The sequence below is a fragment of the Oncorhynchus mykiss genome, chromosome 27, assembly GCF_013265735.2.
Source record: "Oncorhynchus mykiss isolate Arlee chromosome 27, USDA_OmykA_1.1, whole genome shotgun sequence".
NCBI lineage: Eukaryota > Metazoa > Chordata > Actinopteri > Salmoniformes > Salmonidae > Oncorhynchus > Oncorhynchus mykiss.
The window spans coordinates 43,218,440-43,238,145 of record NC_048591.1 but is presented as its reverse complement, the minus strand read 5'-3'; the positions used below and the strand labels follow the sequence as shown (position 1 = coordinate 43,238,145).

The 19,706-nt window shown below is 47.9% G+C and overlaps 1 protein-coding gene across 3 annotated transcripts in view; it reads right to left on the bottom strand.

The window, feature by feature from the left end:
• LOC110508082 (protein-tyrosine sulfotransferase 1) overlaps nucleotides 1-19,706 on the bottom strand; it is a 100,327-nt gene that overhangs the window by 55,696 nt on the left and 24,925 nt on the right. For all 3 annotated transcript variants that reach the window (XM_036965665.1, XM_036965664.1, XM_036965666.1), the window contains exon 2: nucleotides 5,149-6,230. In XM_036965665.1, coding sequence (XP_036821560.1) covers nucleotides 5,149-6,062 — 914 coding nt within the window. In that variant the 5' untranslated portion in view covers nucleotides 6,063-6,230. The remainder of the gene's footprint in view (nucleotides 1-5,148; nucleotides 6,231-19,706) is intronic.

Genomic DNA, 19,706 nt, shown 5'->3' with positions numbered 1-19,706 from the left:
GTAGCAGCTAACCCCTTCAGTGTTCCATGGCTGGAGATTGAAGGGTACTCCTGTATCTCCCATAGCGTAGCAGCTAGATTAGGACCATGGCTCGCAACCTCTAGCCCAAGGAGGGGAAACTTTGATGAGGGTGGGGGGCCACAAAAAAAAATCTGAAATCATCATGAGGGGCCGCAGTGGCTCGCGGGTCTGCTACCCACATCCATACATACCTCCATACATACAGTCAGATGTATAGTGTTTAGCCTTTTCTGTAATTCTTCTCATTTTGACATGTGGCATAAAGAAAAAGATGTGCATTTTAACAGCAACTTTCCTGCAATTTTACACCTTTTGCCATAAGGGTGGAGAGAAATCTTTGCATATGATATCTGAGAGTGACTGACAAAATTCAGTCGCGCCGACCTCGGTCGGTATTTCAACCATGATTACTACACGTTTAGATAGCTGTCCGTTCGTCTAACTTAACTCAAAAAGGTTTTAGGTGACATGGGCTAATTGAGTGACTGTCAGAAGAAGAGAAACTGCTGATGGCACAACCAACATTTCTAAAATTGCACTTGTGTATTTTACTATTTTAAACTCTCAACCGTAAGTTGAGACCCCGAGTTCCCAAAAGGGTGCTCCGCGGGCCACTAGTTGCCTATCCCCGCTCTAAGAGCCTTGGGTGTCCCCTCCTGTCCACTCCACAGTATGACAGCTAAACTTTACCGTGTTCCTGCACCACGGCTGGGGAGTCCCCGTCTCCCACAGCATGTCAGCAGCTAAAATGAGGACCTGGCAACATGACATCTAGAGCCTTGGGTCTTTGTTTACAATACATACCAACCTGTTTACAATACATACCAACCTGTTTACAATTAACAACCTGTTTACAATTACCAACCTGTTTACAATACATACCAACCTGTTTACAATTAACAACCTGTTTACAATTACCAACCTGTTTACAATACATACCAACCTGTTTACAATTAACAACCTGTTTACAATTACCAACCTGTTTAGTGCCTCCACACTTATTACTGGCGGACTTTAAAAAGGAGTCACCGGCTGTCTCTGAAAAGGCACCCTCTTGCCTACATAGTGCACTACTTATGACCAGAGCTCTGCAGGCCCTGGTCAAGAGAAGAGCACTATAAATAGGGAATTGGGTGCCATTTCAGATGCAGCCAATCCTCTGTAGCAACATCTTATTTATTTATTTTAAATGTTACACATTGGATAAAAGTAGATACTCACGGCTAGAAAATAGTATATCGTACACTGCAGTTGGGGAACAATGGGAAAGTAATTCTGCTTTGAACGTTAAACGTTAAAAAACGTGTAACTTAAAAATAAAAATAAATTGTAACGTGAATCTTTTGGTACACCTACCGGAGAGGCCTTTTTATGTCTACACTCATTCAGTATCCTTAACAGCAGTTTAAGTCTTAGCCCCACCGATCTCTTTTAGGAGTAACATTGTAGTAAACAACTCAAAGATGTAAACGACTAAAAAGTGGTGAAAGTATTAGCAAAAAAATACATTATCTAGTCCTTGGCCTTTATCCTAAATCTGACTTTGGTGAGGTCATGTTCTTCACATTACCGTCTTTGGTAAACACACTATATCAAATACAATCTACGTTTGACAAATGCACAGGATACAGAAGGTGTAAACAGTGCAGTGAAATGGTTACTTGCATAGTGGAGTATTTTGTTTAGACATTTAGCTAGCTAGTTGTGGTAGTATGAGTTAGGATTATGGTTTATTGTTTAGCTAGCTAGCTGTGGTAGTATGAGTTAGGATTATGGTTTATTGTTTAGCTAGCTAGCTGTGGTAGTATGAGTTAGGATTATGGTTTATTGTTTAGCTAGCTAGCTGTGGTAGTATGAGTTAGGATTATGGTTTATTGTTTAGCTAGCTAGCTGTGGTAGTATGAGTTAGGATTATGGTTTATTGTTTAGCTAGCTAGCTGTGGTAGTATGAGTTAGGATTATGGTTTATTGTTTAGCTAGCTAGCTGTGGTAGTATGAGTTAGGATTATGGTTTATTGTTTAGCTAGCTAGCTGTGGTAGTATGAGTTAGGATTATGGTTCATTGTTTAGCTAGCCAGCCATAATCCTAACTCATACTACCACGTACCATGCATGAATCTGCAGGTAGTTAAAGCTAACCAACTAGGTTCAATGCTAGCTAGATAGCATTAGGCTATAACTAAGCATTAGGCTATAACTAAGCAATGCAAATGTCTTAGATAAGAATAATATTACTACACAGATCATACAAAAAAACGTTAGTACTCTTTAACTTGTACACACCACCATAAGCAGGCCCGGTCTCTCGCTCTCTGCTGTTCCCATGACCCCCCCCCTCCCCCACACCAAAAGCAGGCCCCGTCTCTCCCTCTCTCTGGTCTCTGCTGTTCCCATGACCTGAGACCCCCCCCCCCCCCGTAAGCATGGCCCTGAGCCCAGAAACAGCTTTCAGGTCATTAATCTCCAAAGTGCAGCTCGTCCAAGAAACAGCCCCCCCCTCCTCCACCACCACGAACTTTTGTTTAATAAACAAGGCTAAAATGTGAAAGACTTGTACAGAACGGCCACAAACACAGCATACCCAGACAGAGGTTGTGCTCCAGAAGTATTTAGGGAATAGGGGGCCATTTGGGACACAGTGAGTTGGTCTGGCCGTTGGTAGAGTGTAGAGCCTATCTGTCCAGTGTGGAGTGGGTGGGGGGGGGGGGTGTTATCTGTCCAGTGTGGAGTGGGGGGGGGGGGGGGGGGGGTATGCCCAGTGTAGAGTGGAGGGGGGGTTATCTGTCCAGTGTGGAGTGGGGGAGGGGGTGGGGGGGGGTGGTAGTATGTCCAGTGTAGAGTGGAGTGGGGGGGGGAGAAATCGGGGATCGATACTTGAAAATAGCGTAAGAGCCTCCAGAGAACAACGGCCTTCGTCTCAAATGAACAATTCTGTTGAACTCACCCCTCTGACAAAGATGTGGAAGATGGCTACTTCCATGTCTGTTTTAAGGATCTCCTCTCTGATCCTTCACTCTCCCATCCCCTCCCTCCTTCCCTCCCTCCCTCCCTCCCTCCCTCCCCTGCCGTCAGTTTCTTTACCATTGGCTCTGTTCAGCACCAGGGTGCATCCCAAAACAACACCCTATTCCCTAAAAGTAGGGCATTATATAGGGAATAGGGTGTAGGATGCAGTCCCATAGGAAGTCACATGAGGGGAGCAAGAGGATAAACCACAAGAGGAAGAGTGGAGGGGGAAGAAACAAAATTGAGGAGAGGAAGAACGGAACGGAGGAGAAAAGAGATTAAATATGTATTCAATGATGATATAATTACCAAGATGAAAGACATTGGAGAGAAGAGGTGTGTGTGTGTGTGTGTGTGTGTGTGAGTGTGAGTGTGTGAGAGAGAGAGGGGCAAGGAGATAGGGAGGGGGTTCCTCTAAGATGACATGTGCTCAGTGGACTTTGACCATAAGCTTTTTATTAAAAAACCACGAGCATTCTCATCTGCAGACAATAACAAAAGTGGAGCCAAATTTCTGCAGGGGACACGGAGGGGTTATATGGTTCTACGTGGCAGGAGGTGGAGTGTGTGTGTGAGCATGCCCCACTAAGTTTCCTTGAAGACTTCTAGAGGCCGACCTCCAAATTATAGAACCAAAACAACTCTTGACGAGTCGGGGCCATTCAGGAAACCCTACCATGGTCAGAGCATTAAGTGTGGAGGCCCAAATTGCCCCCTATTCCCTTTATAGTGCACTACTTTAGACCCTATTCCCTATATAGTGCACTACTTTACACCCTATTCCCTATATAGTGCTCTACTTTAGACCAGGGCCCAACGGGATACAAACTGAGAAATGGGTTGTTGTTTCCCCCTCTACTGTGTGCGGCTGACTAATGAGTGAGGTTTCTCACCTAGCTCTTCTCTAGAATGATTCATAACCAACAGTAGGACAGTAAATTCATGTTTGGAGGCCTCCTGGAATAGCAAGGCTGTTATTTCAGGCCCTGAGAGCCTGTAGAAATGGACCTGGAGTACGAAATGTGTGTTGTTGACTATCAACAATAAAAAAAACATTAAAAAAAAATAAAAAAAAGTTTACTACTGATCTACCTACTCAACTACTAGATTTACGATCCTTCCTTCTCTCTGGGCCATCACCATTTCCTCCCTCGCTCTCTTTCTCCCCTCTGGGAAGAACAATAGTTGCCAGCCAGCGAAAGAGAGAGCGGGAGAGAGAGTTACACAGACCAGTGCTAACTTGTCTCATTGCACCAGGAAGGGAATGTAGTAGGTAGAGCATGACCCGTTCACCACTCACACCTTGTCAGCCTGCTGATGAATAGTGGTTGCGTACCATAACATTGTGCTATGGGTCTATCCCAGATGGCTCCCTATTTCTCTTTGGGGCTCTGGTCAAAAGTAGTGCACTGTATAGGGAATAGGGGGCCAATTGGGATGCAACCTGTGATTCAACCACAGCATTGAGCCATTTGACTATGTAAGCAACAGAGTGAAGGAGGAGACAGTGTCTCGTAAAACAGGTAGCATATCCCCAAGGATAGCTGCTTGTTTATTACTGCCATCAGAGCCAACAGGACTGTATTACTTGTTGTGACAGCAGCGCAGAACAGAGCAGAACGCTTCCAGAACCAGAAGCTAAGAACAGAGGCCTGTGTTCTAGAACCAGAACCATTTCGGTTCAGAACCAGATCCAAAATGGCGGCTGAGCTTCACTCAGAATGAGGAGTGGGCGATCCACTGTGGCCCTGATAGCTCAGTGAGGTGATGCATGGAAGTTCTGCCTGGCTTCGTCCTCATTTGGAGGTCCTTGTCCTAGGTTTGTAAAATCCTTGAAGACGCTGGCTGCCCACACCTCGTCTCGCCACTAAATCACAGGAAGTATTCTAGAGAGTGTTCCTTTTCTCTTCAAGAGACGCTTTGTCATCTATTGGTATAAAGCCTTGTTTAACACTTCATAGACTACAAGGTCACTGACCCCTGATTTACAAAGCTAGTTGGGTTTACAGTTTACCCACTTTATACACTGATAGAAACACACGGGGAGGGAGGCCTGAAGTTCCTCAACATGCAGGTCAGGGTACGTACACACACACACACACTCCCAACACCACTACTTACTTGGAGAGGGAAACACCTCCTGCTTTCCCTATGAGTTCCTCATGGTGAAGCACCGCCTCGTTCCAGGGAATGTCCAGGAATTTGAGCAGCGTCCTCATCCACTTCTCTGGATGGAGCACCAGCTGTTCATAATGCACAGGCAGGCACTTGTCTGAGGCCTCCAGGCACTGAGTGTACATGGTCTCTATGGCCCTGTTCCACTTGGTCAGGCAGTCTCTGTAGCTGCCCAGGTCAAAGCCAGCGATCGTCACCTTACGCGAGATCATCGAATGGACCGAGGCGCGTCCGTCCCGGATCATGAGCACGAACTTGGCGTGCGGGAAGATCTTAGCCAGGTAGGAGAGGGACTTCAGAGCGAAGGGGTCCTTGTTACAGAGGAAGTTGGCGGGCTCGCCGTGCTTCACGATGACCTCTAGGAGGAAGGCCTGCATGGCGGCGTCCAGGACCTCGTCCGTCACCCCGGCCTCGTCCAGACGCATCTTCTCCCTCCCCGACCGCGACCACATCTGTTTCATGGCCAGGATACGTGGAATAACCCTGGTCTCCTCTCCACAACGAACCTCGGGGTGAGCGTCCAGCATGGCTCTCATCAACGTGGTCCCACTCCTGGGAACCCCTCCAATAAACACTAAAGGCATGTCCTTGTTGTAGACGAATGGAGCGGAGAGGTTATGGCCCGCGGGACCAGAGCCCCGCAGGATGGTGGAGGAGCTCAAAGAACCCCCCAGGAGCAACCCTCTTGGCCCCTGAAGGCCCCCCAGAACCCCTTGGTCCCCAGGCTGGCTGCTGCGCTCCTCGATGCGGTGGTGACACTCCATGGCGTGACGACCCAAGTAGAAGACTGTGACTGAGCTGATGACCAGACAGGCCACCAGCAGGTTCTGCTTCAGCTTCATCATCATCACCATCACCATCTCAGGACCGGAGGGAGGGAGGGGGAGGTGTACCAGAGGAGGTAATGGAAGAGGAGAGAAGGTTGGGAGTAGCGGAGTGTCCCTCCTTTCAAGGTCGGCGATGGGGGGCAGAGCGTGTTGTGTGTTCCCCGGTGGTCAACGCTTGTCGCGTGCCCAGCTCCATCAGGCCTGGGGAAGAACAGAATAAAAACGCATTATTACATAATATAAATCATATAGCCTTGGTTGGAACAGTAGAACATGGCAACTTCAGGCAGATCCTGGTAGAGATCTTGACATTCTAGATCATTTGTATACTGCTGGTAGAAATCAAGCTTGAGGCTTGAGCCAACAAAAAGGTTAAAATGGTTCACGTCGTATATGGTCCTAAAAAAGGCTCTGTTCAGAAAAACAAAAACACATCTTATTTTCAGCATTATACTGTCTTTACAAAGAGAGCAGAGTAAAACTATGATCTGAGCTGTACAAGTTATTTTGTATTGTTATTTTAGTTAAATACACACACAAAATTACCAAGGAATTCCTTATATCCAATGTAGGAATTACCCTCAACATAATTACAAATCCCCTCGGGAGAAATGTAGGCTACGGAAGAGACGCTCCACTTTGACCTCAGAAAGCAGTAATGAACACGTTCTCTCTGTCTGACAACGTTATGGATCTCACGCCAAAACCACTGTACAACTATGGTGTAAAAGAAAGGCTAAGGCCGACGTCATAAAGTTGTCAGAAAAACACTCGACACAGTCAAGGCCCTCAGCTGACACAAGCCCATAGGAATGAATCCAGGCCACAGACTAGAGGTACAGCGAGAGGGAGAGAGACAGACACTGAGAAAAAGGGATAGACCGAGAGAGAGAGAGAGAGCGAACAGCTCCACTATTCAGCAGTCTTAATAGGACTTCCCCAGTGACACACTTAGCAACAAAAAGACGCAATGATTATATTTATCCCTCAGAGGGAAATCTCTAATTTACAACCATCTTGTTCCATTTTTCAACTCGTTTTTTTTTTCTCGTTTCCCAGTGTTCAGTTTGTTTCTTGGGCTGAGAGAAACGTTCCTGTCCAGGAACGGGACGTCCAACCTCCGGCCTCTAATTTGTCCCTGAGCAGTTACACAGGCGGCTGATTTACAGAGTAGGTGGTGTGACATCACGTTACTCTGGGTCATTGCCACAGAAAAAGGACCCATGAGTACCAACATGTGAAGTTTATAAGAGCATATCAAATTTGGTGTCAAATGAAAGCTAAAAAGAGTATATATTTTTGGGAAATAAGGCATAAATATGTCCCCCCCCCCCCCCAATCCTAAAAAAGTTTAGTAAACAAAAGGCTTTGATTTCTGGTCATAGAAGAAGAAGCTAGGTTCCCATCCAATTGGTGACAGAATATTCAAAAGTCTGCATTAAAAACATATATTATGCTAATTGTCCTACCAGTGGTGTTTCCACTAAACTGGCTTGTTGCTGATAATAACTAGTGCATGATGACAACGCACACAAAATTGTTGTTTTTTTCCCCCTTAAGTTTTCATCTATCGTAAAACAAATAAATATTACATTTCAAATTGCATTTTTCAAACTTACCGATAGTTTTGTCACAAAAACTGTATAGCGTAAAAAACAGAAAAATGTGCCTGGTGTCTGGTCTTGGCACCTAAGCTCTAACCATCAGCTCCCAGATACAGTACGGGTAGGCTAGTCTACATGATGATGAATAAGAGCCAGAATATTTGCATTTGTCAAACATCGATCATCATGTGACCAGAATACGACTCTCGATATTTATTGTAAAGGAGCATCAAGCTCATCACCCCGTGCACTTTCACCACCCTGTGAAGATCAGAACTTATTTCATCTGTAGCCTAATAAACTGCACGGGTTCCCAAATCATAGTAGGAGGACCACATACCATATCAACGCGTAATTCCATGTTTACTCCGAGATGGTTGTTAGATCAATATTTGCACATTTTTTAAAAAAGCTGTTCCCTTGCATAATCACATTTTACCGACACAAAAAGATCCCACCATATCGAACGAACAAAATGATCTGTCGGCATTTATAAAATGTACCAGAAACGACTTGTTTCCGTCACAGTTGTTGCGAAAAAACATTTTTTTTTAATAAAAAGCATGTACACAGTATGACTTTACTCACATAAAAACTGTGGATGGAAACTTGGACACAGACAGAAAAGGAGTCTTAAACATCATTAAAACATCATCTACCAGAAAAGCTCTAATAGAAATACTCGAACACAATAATGTTGAAGGCCCCCTGTCGTCTAATATCAAACATTTATATTCCATTTCGCAGAAATTTGCCTTCTGTAAGTTTAAGAAATATTGCCTAGTGTCATAACATTCCGATACACCCTCCTCTTAAAGATACATTCTAATTATTCTCCCTGGTGACGGAGGATTATGAGAGTACACCGAAGTAACAGGTTTAGCTACCAATTAGTGTTTTATACGGATAACAATTTGGTTTATGAATTATTGTGATTAAATATGTTTTTATTAAAAAAAAAATTGTAATAGAATGAGTACTGTTACATGCACAATGAGATTATGGATAGTCAGATTATAATAGTTTGATTAAAACGTGAACATAATTCGCAAGAGGAACGATTTCCCTAATAATCCTGTTAACGTGTAGCCGGATTTCAGATGTGTCCCCGACAGCGCTCAAAATACAGAAAATCATCTACCACAGGGAACGTTGTTCTCCACTTCCTGACCGACTGACGTGCCCAAAGTAAACAGCCTGTTGCTCAGGCACAGAAGCCAGGATATGCATATAATTTGGGTACCATTGGATAGAAAACACTTTGAAGTTCGTAGAAATCTCATGCATTATTGTGAGACTATAACATAATTGATATGGTCGGAGAAAATCCAAAGAAAAACCAAACAAAATGTTTCTTATTTTTGATTCTGAGTTTGGACATACAGAACCAGAACCAGTCAAAAGTTTGGACACCTACTCTTTCAAGAGTTTATATATTTTTACTATTTCCTACATTGTATAATAAGTGATGACATCAACACTATGAAACAACCCATGGAATCATGTAGTAACCAAAAAAAAAGAAAAAAAAAAAAAAAAAAAGTGTTAAACAAATCAATATAATTCATATTCTTTCCATGGCAGCTTTCCACACTCCTCGCATTCTGTCAACCAGCTTCATGAGGGAGTCACCTGGAATGCATTTCCATTAACAGGTGTGCCTTGTTAAAAGTTCATTTGTGGAATTTCTTTCCTTCTTAATGCGTTTGAGCCAATCAGCTGAGATGTGACAACGTAGGGTTGGTATACAGAAGATAGTGCTATTTGGTAAAGGTCCATATTACAGCAAGAACAGATCAAATATGCAAAGAGAAATGACAGTCCATCATTACTTTAAGAAATGAAGGTCGAGACAATCCGGAAAATTTCAAGAACTTTGAAAGTTTAAGTGCAGTTGCAAAAACCATCAAGCACTATAATGAAACTGGCTCTCATGAGGACCGCCACAGGAAAGGAAGACCCAGAGTTACCTCTGCTGCAGAGGATAAGTTCATTAGAGTTACCAGCCTCAGAAAATCAGCAATTAACTGCACCTCAGACTTCAGCCAAAATAAATGTTTCACATGGTTCAAGTAACAGACACCCCTCAACATCAACTGTTCAGAGGAGACTGCGTGAATCAGGTCTTTATGGTCAAATATCTGCAAAGAAACCACTACTAAAGGACACCAATAAGAAGAAGAGATTTGCTTGGGCCAAGAAACATGAGCAATGGACATTAGATCGGGGGAAATCTGTCCTTTGGTCTGATGAGTCCAAATTTGAGATTTCTGGTTCCAACCGCCATGTCTTTGTGAGACGCAGAGTAGGTGAAAAGATGATCTCTGCATGTGTGGTTCCCACCGTGAAGCATGGAGGAGGTGTGATGGTGTGGAGGTGCTTTGCTGGTGACACTGTCTGTGATTTATTTAGAATTCAAGGCACACTTAACCAGCATGGCTACCACAGTATTATGCAGTGTTTCACCATCCCATCTGGTTTGCTCTTAGTGGAACTATTATTTGTTTTTCCACAGGACAATGACCCAAAACACACCTCCAGGCTGTGTAAGAGCTATTTGACTAAGAAGGAGAGTGATGGAGTGCTGCATCAGATGACCTGGCCTCCACAATCCCCTGACCTCAACCCAATTGAGATGAGTTGAACTGCAGAGTGAAGGAAAAGCCGCCAACAAGTGCTCAGCATATGTGGGAACTCCTTCAAGACTGTTGGAAAATAATTCCAGGTGAAGCTGGTTGAGAGAATGCCAAGAGTGTGCAAAGCGGTCATCAAGGAAAAGGGTGAAGAATCTCAAATATATTTTGATTTGTTTAACACTTTTGGTTACTACATGATTCCATATGTGTTTTGATGTCTTCACTATATTCTACAATGTAGAAAATAGTAAAAATAAAGAAAAACCCTTGAATGAGGTGGTGTGTTTTGACTGGTGGTAGTAGTGGTGTTGTGTGTGGTGTGTACATACATACATATAATACATACATACATACATATAAATATATGACATATGTTTTCTGTCTGGGGCCCCCTAGCAGCAGGGGGCCCAAAGCAACCGCTTATGTCGCTTATACCTAGAGCCGGCCCTGCACACTCTCCTTCGCTTGTCTCTTATCTTCTGTGACATTTGACTGACGGCTTTGATGGGTCTTTCTTGGCAAAGCTCAACAAGGCATCATTAATCTGCTCTGACGACTGCCTGACGCTACTCTCAAAACACCCACGCATGTTGACGCACAGTAACACCAGTCACACCTTATGAAACAATAATGGATACACAGTAGCAGACACGCACTTTATCTGTGATGCAGACGTAACATAATTGAAAAGAGCGATCACACACACACACGATGCTGTCATCCTGCCCTTTCCCTAAAAGCAATTATTACAGGGGTTCAGGCGGACCTTCGCACATCAGCAAAGCAATTATTACAGGCTCCCTATTAGAGAGATGTGCTTCTGCAGCATATGTTAGATAGTGTGTGTGCATCCCGACAGCAACAACTGATAAGACGACGGGAAATACAAAAGGAGAGGAAAGCACCGTCTCCTCAGACAGACTAGATGCTATGTTTGGCCTTGTGTTTAAGGCTATTGTCTTGCTGAAAAGGTGAATTCCTCTCCCAGTGTCTGGTGGAAAGCAGAATGAGACAGGCTTTACCCTTTAGGATTTTGTATGTACTTAGCTTCAATACAATTTGGAAGAAAAAAAATGATCTTGAAAAAAGATCCAGTCCTTAATGATTACCAGCATGCCCATTAGGGATGGGATCGGTTTTCTGTTTTCTCCCCCCCCCCCTCACAAAATTCAAATCACAGCGCAGTAGATATCACAAACATATTGTGATATGCCAGCCAGACCCTATACACAGAGTGGATAAAACATGAAGAACACCTGCTCTTTCCATGACAGACTGACCAGGTGAATTCAGGTGAAATGATCCCTTATTGATGTCACTTGTTAAATCCACTTCAAATCAGTGTAGATGAAGGAGGAGGAGACGGGTTAAAGAAGGATTTTTAAGCCTTGAGACAATTGAGACATTGATTGTGTCTGTGTGCCATCCAGAGGGTGAATGGGCAAGACAAAATATCTATAAGTGCCTTTGAACAGGGGTATGGTAGTAGGTACCAGGCGCACCGGTTTGAGTCTGTAAAGAACTGCAACGCTGTTGGGTTTTTCACGCTCAACAGTTTCCTCTGCATATCAACAATGGTCCACCATCCAAAGAACATCCAAAGAACATCCAGCCAACGTGACACAACTGTAGGAAGCATTCGAGTCAACATGGGCCAGCATCACTGTGGAACTCTTTAGACACCTTGTAGAGTCAACATGGACCAGCATCCCTGTGGAACTCTTTAGACACCTTGTAGTCAACATGGACCAGCATCCCTGTGGAACTCTTTCAACACCTTGTAGAGTCAACATGGGCCAGCATCACTGTGGAACTCTTTAGACACCTTGTAGAGTCAACATGGACCAGCATCCCTGTGGAACTCTTTCAACACCTTGTAGAGTCAACATGGACCAGCATCACTGTGGAACTCTTTAGACACCTTGTAGAGTCAACATGGACCAGCATCACTGTGGAACTCTTTCAACACCTTGTAGAGTCAACATGGACCAGCATCACTGTGGAACTCTTTAGACACCTTGTAGAGTCAACATGGACCAGCATCCCTGTGGAACTCTTTCAACACCTTGTAGAGTCAACATGGGCCAGCATCACTGTGGAACTCTTTAGACACCTTGTAGAGTCAACATGGACCAGCATCCCTGTGGAACTCTTTCAACACCTTGTAGAGTCAACATGGGCCAGCATCACTGTGGAACTCTTTAGACACCTTGTAGAGTCAACATGGACCAGCATCCCAGTGGAACTCTTTAGACACCTTGTAGAGTCAACATGGGCCAGCATCACTGTGGAACTCTTTAGACACCTTGTAGAGTCCACATGGGCCAGCATCCCTGTGGAACTCTTTCAACACCTTGTAGAGTCCACATGGGCCAGCATCCCTGTGGAACTCTTTAGACACCTTGTAGAGTCAACATGGGCCAGCATCCCTGTGGAACTCTTTCAACACCTTGTAGAGTCAACATGGGCCAGCATCCCTGTGGAACTCTTTAGACACCTTGTAGAGTCCACATGGGCCAGCATCCCTGCGGAACTCTTTCAACACCTTGTAGAGTCAACATGGGCCAGCATCCCTGTGGAACTCTTTCAACACCTTGTAGAGTCAACATGGGCCAGCATCCCTGTGGAACTCTTTAGACACCTTGTAGAGTCAACATGGGCCAGCATCCCTGTGGAACTCTTTCAACACCTTGTAGAGTCAACATGGGCCAGCATCACTGTGGAACTCTTTAGACACCTTGTAGAGTCCACGCCCCGACAAATGGAGGCTGTGCAGGTGAAACTCAATATTCGGAAGGCGTTCCTAATGTTTTGTACATCTCCCTCCGTGTATCATCTTGAGGTCCTTCAGCTAAACCCAGATCTGGAATCTGTCTGAGCTCTCACCATCAGAGCAAACAGCCCCACGCTACCCCCGTCACCCCGACGCTACACCAGTCACCCCGACGCTACTCCCGTCACCCCGACGCTACTCCCGTCACCCCGACGCTACTCCCGTCACCCCGACGCTACTCCAGTCACCCCGACGCTACTCCAGTCACCCCGACGCTACTCCCGTCACCCCGACGCTACTCCCCGACGCTACTCCCGTCACCCCGACGCTACTCCCCGACGCTACTCCAGTCACCCCGACGCTACTCCCGTCACCCCGACGCTACTCCAGTCACCCCGACGCTACTCCAGTCACCCCGACGCTACTCCAGTCACCCGACGCTACTCCAGTCACCCCGACGCTACTCCCGTCACCCCGACGCTACTCCAGTCACCCCGACGCTACTCCAGTCACCCCGACGCTACTCCCGTCACCCCGACGCTACTCCAGTCACCCCGACGCTACTCCCGTCACCCCGACGCTACTCCAGTCACCCCGACGCTACTCCCCGACGCTACCCCCGTCACCCCGACGCTACCCCCGTCACCCCGACGCTACTCCCGTCACCCCGACGCTACTCCAGTCACCCCGACGCTACTCCAGTCACCCCGACGCTACTCCCGTCACCCCGACGCTACTCCCGTCACCCCGACGCTACTCCCGTCACCCCGACGCTACCCCCGTCACCCCGACGCTACTCCAGTCACCCCGACGCTACCCCCGTCACCCCGACGCTACTCCAGTCACCCCGACGCTACCCCCGTCACCCCGACGCTACTCCAGTCACCCCGACGCTACTCCCGTCACCCCGACGCTACTCCAGTCACCCCGACGCTACTCCCGTCACCCCGACGCTACTCCAGTCACCCCGACGCTACTCCAGTCACCCCGACGCTACCCCCGTCACCCCGACGCTACCCCCGTCACCCCGACGCTACTCCAGTCACCCCGACGCTACCCCCGTCACCCCGACGCTACCCCCGTCACCCCGACGCTACTCCAGTCACCCCGACGCTACTCCAGTCACCCCGACGCTACTCCAGTCACCCCGACGCTACCCCCGTCACCCCGACGCTACCCCCGTCACCCCGACGCTACTCCAGTCACCCCGACGCTACTCCCGTCACCCCGACGCTACTCCAGTCACCCCGACGCTACTCCAGTCACCCCGACGCTACTCCCCGACGCTACTCCCCGACGCTACTTCCGTCACCCCGACGCTACGCCAGTCACCCCGACGCTACTCCCCGACGCTACTCCAGTCACCCCGACGCTACCCCCGTCACCCCGACGCTACCCCCGTCACCCCGACGCTACTCCAGTCACCCCGACGCTACTCCAGTCACCCCGACGCTACTCCCGTCACCCCGACGCTACTCCAGTCACCCCGACGCTACTCCAGTCACCCCGACGCTACTCCCGTCACCCCGACGCTACTCCCGTCACCCCGACGCTACTCCCGTCACCCCGACGCTACTCCCCGACGCTACTCCCGTCACCCCGACGCTACTCCAGTCACCCCGACGCTACTCCAGTCACCCCGACGCTACTCCCGTCACCCCGACGCTACTCCCGTCACCCCGACGCTACTCCAGTCACCCCGACGCTACTCCAGTCACCCCGACGCTACTCCAGTCACCCCGACGCTACTCCAGTCACCCCGACGCTACTCCAGTCACCCCGACGCTACTCCAGTCACCCCGACGCTACTCCCGTCACCCCGACGCTACTCCAGTCACCCCGACGCTACTCCCGTCACCCCGACGCTACCCCAGTCACCCCGACGCTACCCCAGTCACCCCGACGCTACTCCAGTCACCCCGACGCTACTCCAGTCACCCCGACGCTACTCCAGTCACCCCGACGCTACCCCCGTCACCCCGACGCTACTCCAGTCACCCCGACGCTACTCCAGTCACCCCGACGCTACCCCAGTCACCCCGACGCTACTCCAGTCACCCCGACGCTACTCCAGTCACCCCGACGCTACTCCCCGACGCTACTCCAGTCACCCCGACGCTACTCCCCGACGCTACTCCAGTCACCCCGACGCTACTCCAGTCACCCCGACGCTACCCCCGTCACCCCGACGCTACTCCCGTCACCCCGACGCTACTCCAGTCACCCCGACGCTACTCCAGTCACCCCGACGCTACTCCCGTCACCCCGACGCTACTCCCGTCACCCCGACGCTACTCCCGTCACCCCGACGCTACTCCCGTCACCCCGACGCTACTCCCCGACGCTACTCCAGTCACCCCGACGCTACTCCAGTCACCCCGACGCTACTCCAGTCACCCCGACGCTACTCCCGTCACCCCGACGCTACTCCAGTCACCCCGACGCTACTCCAGTCACCCCGACGCTACTCCCGTCACCCCGACGCTACTCCCGTCACCCCGACGCTACTCCAGTCACCCCGACGCTACCCCAGTCACCCCGACGCTACTCCAGTCACCCCGACGCTACTCCAGTCACCCCGACGCTACTCCAGTCACCCCGACGCTACTCCAGTCACCCCGACGCTACTCCCCGACGCTACTCCCCGACGCTACTCCCGGCCCCCAGCCCTACTCCCGGCCCCCGACACTACTCCGGGCACCCTACACGGCCGACACTACTCCGGGCCCCCGGCACTACTCCCGGCACTACTCCCGGCCCCCGGCACTACTCCTGATTAAAAATAGTGCACTACATATGAAGTTATAGGATGCCATTTGGAAAAGTAGACAGTGGACCATTCCCCAACCATTCCCCAACCATTCGCCAACCATTCGCCAACCATTCCCCAACCATTCGCCAACCATTCCCCAACCATTCCCCAACCATTCGCCAACCATTCCCCAACCTCGAGGAATATAAAAAGCCAGGATACCTAAAGCCACTGGTCTGAATTACAACTTGTTTTTCCAGCTTTAGCAGCAGGCAGATTGGTTTCACGTTTCACCTGGCTGTGCGTACCGAGCTGAAATTAATAATGTGTTTGTGTTCAATTAATTCAGGCTCTTTACTCCTGTTACAGATATTGTATCCTCCTCTTGGAGTTTCTTTTCTTTCATTGATCTGTGAAGGTGGGGGGGGGGGGAATTCTCTATGGACCCATGCTGAAACCAGACCACCACATCAACACTTAATAACAAGGGAGGAAGTCTTTGTGTATGTATCTGTCTGTGGAATAAGGTTGGAGGCTCCAAAACTGAGGCCCTGCCATGACAGACAAGGGAGTGCCTACACACTGCCGCGACCCCCTCGACCACACACTGCCGCGACCCCCTCGACCACGCCTACACACTGCCGCGACCCCCTCGACCACGCCTACACACTGCCGCGACCCCCTCGACCACGCCTACACACTGCCGCGACCCCCTCGACCACGCCTACACACTGCCGCGACCCCCTCGACCACGCCTACACACTGACTTTATTCCCTACACAGAGCACGACTTTATTCCCTACACAGAGCACGACTTTATTCCCTACAGAGTACTACTTTATTCCCTACACAGAGCACGACTTTATTCCCTACACAGAGTACTACTTTATTCCCTACACAGAGTACGACTTTATTCCCTACACAGAGTACTACTTTATTCCCTACACAGAGCACGACTTTATTCCCTACAGAGTACTACTTTATTCCCTACACAGAGTACGACTTTATTCCCTACACAGAGTACTACTTTATTCCCTACACAGAGTACGACTTTATTCCCTACACAGAGTACTACTTTATTCCCTACACAGAGAACGACTTTATTCCCTACACAGAGTACGACTTTGTTCCCTACACAGAGTACTACTTTATTCCCTACACAGAGCACGACTTTATTCCCTACACAGAGTACTACTTTATTCCCTACACAGAGTACGACTTTATTCCCTACACAGAGTACGACTTTATTCCCTACACAGAGTACGACTTTATTCCCTACACAGAGCACGACTTTATTCCCTACACAGAGTACTACTTTATTCCCTACACAGAGTACGACTTTATTCCCTACACAGAGTACGACTTTATTCCCTACACAGAGTACTACTTTATTCCCTACACAGAGTACGACTTTATTCCCTACACAGAGCACGACTTTATTCCCTACACAGAGTACTACTTTATTCCCTACACAGAGTACGACTTTATTCCCTACACAGAGTACGACTTTATTCCCTACACAGAGTACTACTTTATTCCCTACACAGAGCACGACTTTATTCCCTACACAGAGAACGACTTTATTCCCTACACAGAGTACGACTTTATTCCCTACACAGAGAACGACTTTATTCCCTACACAGAGAACGACTTTATTCCCTACACAGAGCACGACTTTATTCCCTACACAGAGTACTACTTTATTCCCTGTGCCCTGGTCAAAAGTAGTGCACTATAAAGGGAAAAGGGTGCCATTCGAGATGCATCCCTAGATCAATCAGGTAGAACCTTTGACCCAACTGGTAACGCCATACATTACATCCTGTGAGAGTGTAACAGTATGGCTTTAGTCAGTCCCCTCGCCCCGACCCGGGCGCAAACCAGGGACCCTCTGCACACATCAACAACAGTCACCCACGAAGCATCGTTACCCATCGCTCCACAAAAGCCGCGGTCCCTTGCAGAGCAAGAGGAACCACTACTTCAAGGTCTCAGAGCAAGTGACGTCACCGACTGAAACACTATTAGCGCGCATCACCGCTAACTAGCTAGCCATTTCACATCGGTTACAAGAGCACCACCCAAATTACACCCTATCCCCTACATGGTCAAAGTAGTGCACTAAGACCCATAGGGGAAAGCGTGCCATTTGAGACCTTCCTATTGTAAATATTAGGTCAGATTCTAGCTAATGGTCACTTCAGCACAATTCCAGTCAATGGCTTTAGGACTTTTTTTGTTGTTGAAATTTTAAGCTACGTTGGAAGCTGCAAATTCACCCGTAGTTACTGTTGAGCCAACGCAAAATCCAAGACACACTTGGAACTGTGGATATATATGAGATGTTTCTCAAACTCAGCAGGACTGGACTTCACAATCACTTGTACTGATGGAAACATAACCCTAGGACACATAACCCTAGGACACATAACCCTAGGACTGAATTTAGAGAACCCTACCCTCCACATAACCCTAGGACTGAATTTAGAGAACCCTACCCTCCACATAACCCTAGGACTGAATTTAGAGAACCCTACTCTCCACATAACCCTAGGACTGAATTTAGAGAACCCTACCCTCCACATAACCCTAGGACTGAATTTAGAGAACCCTACCCTCCACATAACCCTAGGACTGAATTTAGAGAACCCTACCCTCCACATAACCCTAGGGCTGAATTTAGAGAACCCTACCCTCCACATAACCCTAGGACTGAATTTAGAGAATCCTACCCTCCACATAACCCTAGGACTGAATTTAGAGAACCCTACCCTCCACATAACCCTAGGGCTGAATTTAGAGAATCCTACCCTCCACATAACCCTAGGGCTGAATTTAGAGAATCCTACCCGCCACATAACCCTAGGGCTGAATTTAGAGAGACTAGACAACCAGGCAGACAGCAGGCCGTACCCGGCATAACCAGACAGTTATTTCAAGGCACCGGCAACATCCCACGTCTCCCTGCTTCCAGTCACAGCCTACATACTGTTCATTGGCATGTATGAATGAATTGATGCTCCGCGCTCTTCTTCTCTCCACACACACACAAAATCATCACTTGTAATTTAGGAATGCTGGATAGGGATAGCGAGCAATGATAAGTCAGACAGCAGCTGTGACAGATGAGATGGTAGGAATCTTTGGGACGAATTGGGAACTCCGACTGCAAGCCATGCCTAATCGCCAAACGACAGTGCCCAACCTCACTAATGGTCTTGTGGCTGAATGGAAGAATGTTTCTCCACAGCAATGTTCCAACATCTAGTGGAAAGCCTTCCCAGAAGAGTGGAGGCTGTTATTGCAGCAATGTTCCAACATCTAGTGGAAAGCCTTCCCAGAAGAGTGGAGGCTATTTTAGCAATGAGGGGACCATCTCTATATTAATGCCCATGATTTTCGGAATGAGATGTTTGACGAGCAGGTGTCCACATACTTTTGGCTATGTCGTGCAGCTAGCTAGCAAGCGAGACAACTTTAGCCAGTTAGTTTGGGTACTTGATTGGGACAAAGCATGCATTGGCAGGCAAGCTGCAAGCTGCAGGCTGCAGAAGGATGAGCATACTATTCCCCATTGTTTAACAGCTCAAATTTTTATTTTACCTTTATTTAACTAGGCAAGTCAGTTAAGAACAAATTCTTATTTTCAATGACGGCCTATCGGAAACAGTGGGTTAACTGCCTTGTTGAGTGGCAGAACAACAGATTTTCACCTTGTCAGCTCGGGGATTCGATCTTGCAACCTTTCAGTTTCAAGTCCATAGCTCTAACCACTAGGCTACCTGCCGCCCCATTTTGATGGACCAACTAGCTGAAAAAGTTTGAGAGTGTTTATCTAAAAATGATCCTTCCTTTCAATTTTAGTTAACATTGCTCTGGCATTAGTTGTTGATCATGTGCATATAGGGAAAG